Source organism: Leptonychotes weddellii, chromosome 11 (assembly GCF_054177405.1).
Source record: "Leptonychotes weddellii isolate Sample4059 chromosome 11, ASM5417740v2, whole genome shotgun sequence".
Lineage (NCBI taxonomy): Eukaryota > Metazoa > Chordata > Mammalia > Carnivora > Phocidae > Leptonychotes > Leptonychotes weddellii.
The window spans coordinates 25,507,427-25,518,977 of record NC_138379.1 but is presented as its reverse complement, the minus strand read 5'-3'; the positions used below and the strand labels follow the sequence as shown (position 1 = coordinate 25,518,977).

At 46.0% G+C, this 11,551-nt stretch overlaps 1 protein-coding gene across 6 annotated transcripts in view; it reads right to left on the bottom strand.

Annotated features, from left to right (window-relative positions):
- Positions 1 to 8,223, bottom strand: part of MPPED2 (metallophosphoesterase domain containing 2) — a 171,374-nt gene extending 163,151 nt beyond the window's left edge. The window contains exons 1-2 of one of the 6 annotated variants that reach the window (XM_031022187.2): positions 7,900 to 8,223; positions 2,175 to 2,423 (exon numbers count right to left, since the gene is read on the bottom strand). In XM_031022187.2, coding sequence (XP_030878047.1) covers positions 2,175 to 2,302 — 128 coding nt within the window. In that variant the 5' untranslated portion in view covers positions 2,303 to 2,423; positions 7,900 to 8,223. Of the gene's footprint in view, positions 1 to 2,174; positions 2,424 to 6,021; positions 6,100 to 6,283; positions 6,623 to 7,899 lie in introns of those variants that run through there. The other 5 variants (XM_081798431.1, XM_081798427.1, XM_081798430.1 and 2 more) reach the window with 5 other exon arrangements.
- Between the last annotated feature and the right edge of the window lie 3,328 nt (positions 8,224 to 11,551).

Here is an 11,551-nt window from a genome sequence, read left to right as displayed (position 1 = left end):
AAAAAAAAAAACAAATGAGAGAGAGATAGAGAGAGATAATAATAGTATGGGTTGAAGTAGGGACTAGGGGCGTTGTGTTGGGGAGGGGGGCACAGTCAGTTTGGACTGGGAGAGACAGAAGAGGTTTTATAGATGGAGAGAGGGCTGAACTGACTTAAGGCATGTGATGAGCAGAGCATAAATGTGCTTCTCACAGCTGAGGTGCTCAGGCAACAGCGAGCCCACCTGTGGCTGGAGCAAAGCATTCAGGCAGAAAGCCCTAGGTAGGTGATGAAGATGGAAAAGGCCAGCTGGACCCAGACCAGGGATGAGTGCTCTACTCCAAGGTGGGAAGTCTAGTGAATGGCTACACAGCTGTCCAGGCTACCACTGCAAACCTCATTTTGCAAGACTTTTTTTTTTTTTCCCCCAAAAAAGGTGTATGTAATTTGATCCTTCGATTTTTTCATGGCTAGATCTAAGCAGATGAGTTCTAAGGTTACATGATTTTTTAAATATCTCTGTTTGTTCCCAGTTCACCAATAGAGTCTTAGGGCCGTGAACAAGGGAAGACTTAAGGTGATATTCCATATCAGTCATCTTCCAAGGAATCTGAGGCAAAACATACTTTCTTTTGCCTGAAAGGAAACAGAATTCACAAAGTTCTTTGTGATTCTTTAACACAAAACGTCACACTGGCAGAACAGAGCTAAAGGTATCCCAAGTCCAGCTTGCACAAATTCTATAACATATTTGAAGAAAAATAAATCATTAGAAGCAGAAGAATAAAAGGAAAATTTGAAATGAACAAGACTTATTGTTCAGAAAAGCCATTTTAACAAAGGAAAATCGTATTCACCTTAAAAACTTTTCCTTAAAATCATGTTAACAATCCTTCATAATCATGAATAAATTGTGATTTAAAGAGAGTATAAACTCCTTCAAAATAGTTCAGCACTAACCATTTGCAAGCATTTCTTTCCCTTTTTCTTCTCTTTTTTTTCCCAGAAATCCCAACATAGGTAATTGAGTAGCTCTATAGAATATACTTGTAAAGTAACATCCTAGTATTTACACTAATACCCAGGCAGTCAAGAGAGATCCTTTTGTTTCATTAGTGTTTCTAAATTTGGGGGGGCAGGGGTGTGTGTGTGTATGTGTGTGAGGGAGGGGAAGGCCCTACTATTTTTTAAATGCTCAAATAAAACAAATACCATAAAAAAGAACTTGTGACTTAGACATACCCCGAGTTCAATTTTGCCAGGAATGGAAAAAACAGTCAACAGAGCCCTAACCTCCTTTCTCTCTTGACTATACAATAGTGTTCAAAGAGGTTTAGTCCTACTATGAAAGACTCATGTTAGACATTGGAAGGGTCTAATAGAGAATGAGCACCAGGCATTGAATAAACTAGGGAGATGGTGACCTTTTGCCCCTTGTGCTGAAAGCCCAGCACATCCTGTAGCAGAGGAACAGAAAAAAGCCAGTGTGCATCCAGGTGCTGCAAAATCCTTGCCTCTGGATTTCTCCCACACTCTGTTCCTTAAACAGTCTAAAACTGAAACAGGACTTAAATGGTATTAGCAAGTGAGAGAAAAGTACAATTCCTGGAACCAACTGTTCCACTGTCCCTTAATCCTTTGTTCCCCATATTGTTTGAGTCCTGCAGCACGCAGCACACATTCCACTAGCAACAGGCAAGACAATGGATTTAGCAGCGGCTGGACAATTAGTCCCAATTAGGCCTATTTCCCAGCTGAATGTAAAGGGGTAGTGGGGTGAGGTGTGGGGGGAAAAACTACAGAAAATTTAAAGAAATATTTCATCGTGGAGGCAAACAATACATGTAAAGCAAACTGAACCAGGGGTCAGGAGACTCTGCCAAAAGTCACTGTGTGACACTGGGCAAATACCTTAACCTCTCTGTTGTTACCCACAAAATGCGGGCAACCGACCACCACCCCTTAGATCTGGTGATCCAACGTCAGATTGTGGTTTTCAAAAGTACATTGAAAATCTGAAAAAGTTACACAGATGCAGGGTATTCCTCTGAGCTATATTTGGAAGCACAGATACTCATCTGTTTTATAAATCATACACCTTTTATTCTCCCTGGCAGAAGTCATCAGGGACTTTCTTATTTTATTTCTATTTTCTTGATTACTAATTTTTTTAAGTTCATGAGTGATACTTACATATGTACATGTGGCGGCTGGAATCTGCTCTGGTTGATATTGTAGTGCGTGAATGCCTGGGTGGGGTTTGAGCTATACTCATCCACCGTTATGGTAACTTTGCCTTGAGAAGGAATCCCATGAGCCATCCTTCCTCCCTATAGGCATGAGCAATTCACAACTTTCCAGAACAAAGGATGGACGCAGGCATGGTGTGTTTCAGCCAACCTCTGAACCCAAGGATCTACTCATCAATACCACTGTGCGTTTCTGAAAAAAAAAAAAAATTATAAAATGAGAACAAAGAAAACGAAGGTGCTCTAAGAAACATCAAATATGACACCTGGACATGAAATGGGCTCAGGAAAAATCTTAATGTGTGTCGTTGCCCCGTGAATACAACCTTCCCCAGCACTCTATCCTGCATGCACTTCAGAGTGGACCCTGCGCTCCATATGACATTGCTGGCTGCCGGCAAATCACTTCAGTGGCGTTCAAACTAAGATTTCCTCTTTAATTATAATTATGGCACTTAACATGAATTACGGAAGGGGCATATCCACAGTTGCCATGGTGTCTAACTATAAATGGTTTGTGCTCGAAGTGGAGAATCTTCCAAACCTTCCCTGCTAATTGGAATGTCTAGTCTGTACAAAGTTGATGTCATAGAATAATGTGAAATCTCAATGCTTAACACAGCCAGCCATATAACACGATATCAAATGTAAGTTTAAAATGCTGCACTTATAATAGATACCTGTGTATAGCTATAATACGCACATAATATAGGCACATGTTACATGCAATTTTTTCTTTCACAAGCAGTTCCCCAAATACCCAGGTACTCAACACCTGGTATACATATGTATTCCATTCTGGCCAAGAATCTTATGGTAGGGCAAATCCTTCTTGCTAAATGTAATATGATTTCTTCAAACACTACAGTCACGCGGGGGAAAGTCAAACACATCCAGACTTGGACCACTACTTGGATGCATTCACTACGGCCCCTCTTAGAGCCCAAAGAGAGCACTGAAAGGGGGCGTCCATTACGTCTACCACCTCATTCTTGCCTGGTGCTGTATAATTCTCAGCAGCTGGTTTCATCCTCTCAAAATTTCCACTAGTTTTGATTTTTCTGATAAATGTCAATATATTATTTGCTGCGCTGGGTTGAGAAATGAAGATGTTTATTTTTATGGTAGGTATGCAAAGACTAAGAGAGCAAATCCCTGCACTGAGGCTGTTGGAACTCATCAGTGCAACAAAGAAGAAACGGGTAGCACCCTCCTTGAGTAACCCTGGGGTAACCCACGCTCCTTAAGTGCTCTGCATCAGAGTATGTTTGCCATGTGCACCATTAAGCTCCAGGAGTCTTAGCTGTTATCTCAAATAAAAATATTTAGAATAATAAGATTAGATTTAAATTTGGCATGAAACACCTTAGATATCAAGCAAAAGGCAGATGGCCTGCCATAGGCCATTTATTTTATTATTTTACAACCCGGGGGTTGTGTAGTCCTCCATATGCTAGCTGGGCTAAGAAATTCCACAGCGTTCTACTCAAATCATTGCCTTCTTCATATTAGCAAAGCAAGCTAAATGACACCCACTTTGCCTTCGTTCCTAATGCACAACGCCACTGCCAAGACATGAATCCCTGGTGTTCTGGCATTTTAAACGAAGTGTCACTTTGGGTTCTCTTTCTTCTTCCTGACTTCATGGGAGGTAGGAGTCCTTTAAGCACTAGTTGATAGACAACCAGGCCAGTAGGATTAACTAAATTAAAATCTTTCCCTGCTCCTTTGATGTAAGATATCTATAAGAACTGCTTACAAATCATAATGTAGTAGCAGTTTTCATACCAAGTTTGCAGCTGTTTCCTTAATTTCCCCCACAATTATATTTTACTGTTATTTTGCATAACAGTAAAACACAACACCTGCTTCAAATTGCAGTCCTGTTCTAAGTACTGTAATTCTCTTTTGAGACACAAAGTACCGAGACACTACTGAAGCGCAAAACTGCATAATTGCGCCATGCTGAAAAGTAAATACAAATGAAAACATCTTCCTGTTATAGAAATGACTGTCATTAAAAAGAATGTTAGCCATCAAAGCACAGAGGGAAAAAAAATACACATTTTCAGACTCCGAGAACTTAGTGTTTGCATAAATTAAAGAGTGGTGTAAAAATTACATGGCAATTCTTATGTTCCTGCCATCAAAGTCTATTGTGTGAGATACGCAGCATTAAGAAGCAAAGGAGACAAAATTCATGTCTACGCCACTGTGACCTCTCAATAACGATCTCTGCACTCTGTGTCAGAGAAAGGTTTAAATGTTCCTGGAGTAAACTCACCAATTAAACTAAGCAAAAGAGCCTAGAAATAAAATTTCCACACCTATTATGTAAATATCTATGCAGTGACTTAGAGGAGTTAGGATTAGACCCTCCCATTTGAAGCAGAGAACTTAGAAGGTGATCAGTTCACACTCCTCAATGGTCCAGTCTATCCTAAAGTCCAAGTAGGATTGCCTTTTCTATCAAGTGAACATCTGTGCCTCTTTGTACCTTTGCCCCAGCAAGACAAATAGAACATCTTTTCATCAGCAAGCACAGGCCCCTGTAACTCTGAAGGGCTAAATGGGTGGCTGGCACCTCATTTGAATTCATCTCTACCATGTTCTCTTTCAAATGTTTTATCGAAAGAGTGCACCTGCAGTGTCTACCTTCTTTAATCTGGAGTCCTTTGAAGAAACTGTCGGACTGAGGCAGAGAGCTTCAAAACTTTCACAGGAACCTTTACAGACAAGTCAAGAAAAGGCTTATTTTTTAAAATACTATGTTCACCCCCACTCAGATATTAAACACCAACACATGGAAAAGGTTTTTTTTTTTTCTAGCAAACTCTCAAAGAGAGGGGACAATGGCCCCTCCTCTGACCTGAGAAATTTGGAAAAAGCTTGAAACAAGACAGAATGATACACAGCCTAAAACTATCCAGAAGCTGATTTACCTTGCTTCACACATTTAGGCAGTAAAAGCTTCCAAATGTTCAGATTTTGGAGCATCTCATCCTCATTACACTTACATCACTTTTTACATATAATATTTAAAGAGTATTCTTTCAATTTTCATTTTATAATTTCAGCACATTTGCTCCACAAAACAAAGGAACCTGGCACTAAATGCCAGGAATCCTAAAGGAGAATCTAAAAGGGACTGACATTGCCAAATATTCATGCTGGTGCTAGTTTGATTTTCGCCTTAAAAAAAATCGTGTGGGCTCATTTTGCATTTCCTAGACAGCAATAGAGTCTCCTGCCCCTTAAGCTGTGCAACTTGCAATGTTCTTTTTCAGGAATCTAGCTGGAAAACCTTTTAAAGTCTGCTGGCAATGAAAGGATTAAAAGCTGAGGAATTAAATAACTGTCTCCACCTCCTAGACACCAGAAGTCCAATTTACCTAAAGTTTCAAAGCAACAACTCATGACCTCCCTACCCGAGCTCGTTTGGCACAGCCTATGAGAAAGGAGCCCGTGATTTCCTCGTTTAAACAAGGATGCTCATTTTATTCACTAGCCCTGAGAAGATCGCCCGACCGCCTGGCCGGACTTTGGAACTCGCCTGCTCCAACTCCACCAAATTTCGCTCTCTCCTCCCTCTGCCTGCCGCACGGATCGAGTGATTTCTCAACTCACGCCCCTACTCTTTTATGCCCACCTCCAGTTACTCATCCCCGTATCCCGGAGCGATGCCTACAAGCCTTCTCAGAGGCTTCTCCGCCAGGGTTTTGAGAGGGATGCACAAAGTTCCACGTGCCTCTGTCCACAGAGCGCCCCCCCCCCACTCCCGCCGCACTTACACCTGAACTTGTCTCCAGCACTGCGGACACCCGCCTGGCACATTCTTTCGGAGAGAAAGGGCAGGACTTTTCTCCTGCGCCTCTGGCAACGCGTAGAGCCTATATATGGTGGGGCGGGGGGCGCGGAATTCTCCACTTTGGATTGGTTTGTTTGTTTTAAATCTAGGGTGGGCAGTTTGGGGGGGGGTGTCCTTCAGCAACTACACACACACACACACACACACTCACACACTCACACACTCGCCCTGCCCTCCCGGCTTACGGCCGGCTCGTCCGGGCTACAGCTCCCCCTTCCTTCCTGGAGCACCAGCTCGCCTTACTCGCTCAGTCCCCCGTTGCCACCACCGTCGCCTCCGCTACTGCCGCCGCTGCTCGCACTGCTGGAGCTGGCGCTCGCGGCCCCGGGCTCCGCCGGGCGCCTGTCTCTCTTTCTCTCCCCCAGCCCCGGATTGATTGATGACCACCGGCGGCCAATGGCTCTGACACCGCGCCATCCTCGCCCGAGCATCACAGCCCCACGCCCCCGACGTCAGCCTCGCGGGCGCACTGGCATCCCCGAACCCTCAGAGCGGAGCCCGCGCCCGGAGCCGCCACCGCCGCCTCCCTGCTCTCTGCCCGGAGCTGCCGGGCTGCTTTCCTGGAGCGGCGGAGAAAGGAAGGGAGGGAGCCAGCGAGCGTTGGAAGGGGGTGTGGAGGCCACGGATTTCCCCCCTCTTTAGAAATCTTCTTTCCCTTAAAGTTTTGTTTTTTTCCACCCGGACCTGTTTGTGTTTGTTTGCAGCATCTAAATCAATTACACATTTTGCATGACCCGCATTTGCTCTTAATTTGGGGTATGTTGGGGGAGGGGGTTAGTAAATGTTCTATAAATCTACCCCACCGGGGCATCCTTAATTTCTTGCTGGTAGATTCTAACTCCCTCCCCGATCTCCGGAAAAATGCCCCCTTCATCTCCTAGGCCGCAAAACCCCTGAATTCAAAGGCTTTACAAAGATAACCCTGTTCCGTGTAAATAGCAAAGAAACTCCTGCCTCTCTGGAGAAGAAATCGGGCGGCAACGGTTACTTTTTCTCCTCGCTCGTCCCCCCACCGCCGTGCCCGGGTCGCAGGCTCGCTCCGCAGGCTGCCATCGTGAAGAGACCGGAGGCGGCAGGGGACAGCGAGGTTGGGGCGCGGGGACAGGGTGAGAAAAAGCCCCGCGCGAGAGCTGCGCGCGCGCGGGCGGCCCCGGGGGCGGCCGCGGAGCGCAGCCCAAGCACAAAGCTGCGCAGCGCCTTCCCGGCCACCGCACCTCGCTCGGGCCGCCTCGGGCGCCCGGGGCTCGGGCCAACACAATGCACCCGGGCCTAGGCCGGGGCGGTTCGAACACATAACCCCGGGACTTTCTAGTAAACAGCTCGCCTAGTCCTCGTCCCCACCCCCATCCCCGCCGCCTGGCTTTCGCTGATGCCCCTCGCGGACACCCCCTTCACCCCTCCTAAGAAATCCCGGCGGAGAAGGGAGCTGGAGGTGGGGACCTCGGGGGCTGAGGACTGGGGGGTGGGGGGGAGGGGAAATGAGCAGAGGGGCGAGATGGGGAGTGGGAGGGAGACAGCTCCTGAAAAAGAATTTGCTTTCGCTCCGGCGTAGAAAATACGCCCTCCTCGGGTTCCGAATTGCCCGGGAAGCGCCCGCTCGTGCGAATGTCAGGAGCACCGGGGCAGCCGCGGTCCGCAGCCTCCGAGCCCCTCGCACGCGCCTCTGACAAGGCACCTCTCACCCGGGCTCCGCTTTGTGTGTGCATTTTTTTTTTTTCCCTTCCTCTCGCGCGCGGCACCGGGCGCCCGGCCGCCTCCTCCCCCTCCCCCGCCCTCCGCCTCCCTTCCCGGGGCGGATTACCTTTCCCGGGCTGCGCTCCGGGTCCCGGGGATGCCTTCAGCGCCCAACGAGCAGGCGATCCATCGCGGAGCGGCCCGAGCCGGAGGGAGGCGTGCGGGGGGCGCGCGGGGGCGGCGAGGGGCGCGCGGGGGCGGCGAGGGGCGCGGGCGGGCCAGAACCTTCGACCCCGGAGGTCCCGCCGCGGGCTGGGGCGGGGGGCCGGGGGGCGCGGCACGAGAGGGAGGCGGGGGGGAGAAAGGACCCGAGCAGCCTCGATCTGGGGAGAGAGCGAGCGAGGGGGCGAGGAGAGGGAGCGAGGGCGCGGCGAGCCAGAGGGAGCGCGAGCGGTGCAGTGACAGGGACTGCCACTGGGGTCAAAGGAGCACAGCTCCAGGAAGCAGGGCGGCTGAGGCGCCGCTCCGTGCGCGCTCCCCGGCGGGACCCCGCGCCCCCGCGCGCCCCTCCTGCAGCCCGGGCCCGCTCGAACCCCCACCGGCGCCCCGAGGCCCCGGGGTTGCAAGAGGAGGAGGGAGCTGAGGGCGAGGCCGGCAGCCTGCTGGTGCTCTCAGGTCAAGCAGGCAGCAGGAAGCTGAGCCGCAAGTTCATCATCAGGAGTGTGATCAGCGTAAAAATGATCAGGGACTGGGGAGGGGGCGGCTGCGGAGCCCCAGAAAAATAAAGGGAGTTTTCCCTCCAAATGGGCGTCTTCTGCAAAGAGAACACCCAGGCCCCCCCATCCACCGACCTGCCTGGGGCTCTCTGGAGTCCTGGCACCGCTCCAGGGCGCCGAGCTCGCCGCGGGGGCAAGGGGAGCGGCTCGGGCCCTGGGCTCAAACCGAGGAAGGCGACCCTGGGTCCCCTCCCATCTGCTGAGCTTAGGCTTTCCTGGGGGAGAGCTGTGCTCTCTTTCCTCAAGGCTTTCGACTAGCCAGATACACACACACGCACACACACACCTTTCTCTCTGCAATGTTGTTCCTGAGAAAGAAAAGGCCAACCCAGCTGATAATTTTTTTCACCTCCATGAATTAAGGCAGGTTCAGAATAGGGGGGTGAAGAGGGTCAAAGACTCTTAATTGTTTCCATTTTTGTCTTGGGAGCACATATTCCCCCCACCCCAAAATAAGCACTTCAGAAACATTTTAAAAATTAAAGTTGGTCCTCTGTTTTCTGCTACTTTGGGTAATGGGGAAAAAAGACTTTCAGAATTGTATGCAAACAACATAAGGAAAGGAAAGGCTGCTGAAATGCTAGAAGACAGAAGACAAGGAAGAGAAGGCTTTTAGAAAACTTGGTTGGCGGAGCTGTCTATAAAAGATGAGGTGGCCCTGTGATGTTATGCCATTGTCAGAGCTGAAGGATTTGGACTGCAACCAGATCTAATTCCTTTCTAGGAGTCGGACTCAAAGATCTAGGCATTCTCCAAAGGGAAATCCAATGGATGTGTGTGAGAGAGAGAAGTGTGCTAAGTATACTATTTGACAACTGACTAGACATCCTGGCTGAAATTATATCCCCTAAAAATAAAAAGGAGCCATTTCAACCTGGTCTGTGGCCTCTGTGCTGAGACTAATTGGTTTCCAGGGTCTGGGGAGGAAGGGAGAGAGGCTGGTAGGAGCCCCTATAAAAGAAGATCAAACGGAATTCACTTGAAAATATTTCCCTTTTACAATGGGCTTTCCTGGCACTTGAATTTTAAGTAACCTATCTCTTATGCCTGAGCTGAAATGAAGGGAGAGATGGTGTTGCTAATAAATTTATTTTGTTGTACAATATGCCCAGAGTGTCAGTACTTGTCAAATGTTCTGAGATCAAGAGAACAGTGATTCTCCTTGCCCAGCACAAATCACAGCAAGTGGCATTGACATTAAAGATGGCAAAGATGGGGGGAGGGAAGGGGGGAACACCTTTAAATTTTGTTTTTGTTTTCCAGCTTAGCAGCAAACACTGACTAGAATCATGTTGAAGAAATGCTTGGTTTTGTTTCCCTTATTCTGAGTTAGCAGTGCACTCGTCTTAGCTAAATGGTTTGAATTTTTTTGACTGATTTGGGCTGATTTAATCAGTTAAAAAAAAAAACCCACAAGCCAAATAATTTCTGTGGTTTTCTTACTTTTTTTTAAATAACTGATAGTCAATCAAAACAGCCAAACTTAAATTCGTACATGAACCTGAATCTATATATGTGCACACAGATAATAAATAATAATGTGTTCTACTTAGTGGCACATTTTACAGGATATTTAATGCTATACAAAACAAGTGGTTGATCCTTTATAAAGTTGATGAAAATTTGTATATCATTCTACTGAGTGGGGAAAAACTGAGGCAAAAAAAGCTGTTTGAAATTGTAACTTGTAGTGTAGGAAGAAGTCATCCTCTTCTGTGTCTGTGATGATCAATTATCCACTGGGAGAAGTAGTGACCAAGCTGTATTAAGGCTGTGAATTTTTCTCTCTATTAGGTTACCAAAATAAAAAAGCCAGAGAAATAGAAATAAATCTAAATAGTAAGTCAGGAACAAAAGGGACTCACTTCTCAAAATTCTCATTACATGGATTTGAACATATTGTGTTTTGTTAAATCATATTGTCCTTCAATATAGATACCTACACTAAAAGCTTGTTTTAAAATGATTGGATGTGAACCATGTCTGTCCCCTGACATCACCTTTGAAACATCGAGCCTCATTAGAGCAAACTTGAAATGCTATCAGCTGGGATTTCTTTTTTTTTTTAAACATAAATGAGACTGTAAGCTTCATTTTTTTGTCATTGTTAAATTCAATTTTTACTGTTTATAATGGAAAACAAAAGAAGGCTAAAAATAAAATGCCAAGTTTATGATTGCCTTTATGCAAATATTACAGATTTTTCTCTTTAATGGAATGTAAATTTGGACCCTTTCTCCAGTGATTTCATCGAAGGAACTGGCAAATATGCTTCCTGATAGCCTGCTGCAATATCTTTTAAAATATCTTTTCAGAATGCATTTAGGGAAGAAAATGAGAGAGCGGAGCGTGGGAGAACTTTGGATGGAAGCTTGGAAAGTGGATGCTGCTTCCCTTGAAAGCTTAATACTTTATTTGGCATTAGCTCTCATTCTCCCTATGAGGACAGGTTTTCCAATACTTCAGGGACATGTGTATAACTGAAAACTTGGTTCAATCCTGTGGTTCTTCTTCAGAAAAAATTTTATCACAACTATTGCATTTCACTGAATAATTTTATTGAAATTATATACACCAATCTAACTCTATGAACAAACAGCAACTATTTTGGTTCTTTTTCCTTTAAATTTTCTGCATCTTTATCATTTTCCAGCAAAGCTTAAGATTATAGGTTATCAAAAATCAGAGCCTGCCAATAGAACTATTATGGTGCAATTCAAAAAAATCTGAGCCAACGAACATCCTTATTTTATTCTTAATTCCTACAGTTTTTACATTTTTTGACTTGTTTCAAATGTTTTTTGCTATAAACTCCTCAAGTTTAAGAACTATGCCCTTTATCCCTTTGTGTCCTTTATTCTTACGTGCTGTGTACATAGTAGAAACTTGGAAATATTTACTAAATGACAGTATGGGTCAATAAATGAGAAAGTGAGTAAGACAAGGCATGAGTGAAGGAGACAACTATACAATCAAGGAAAATCCATACCAGATATACAGGAA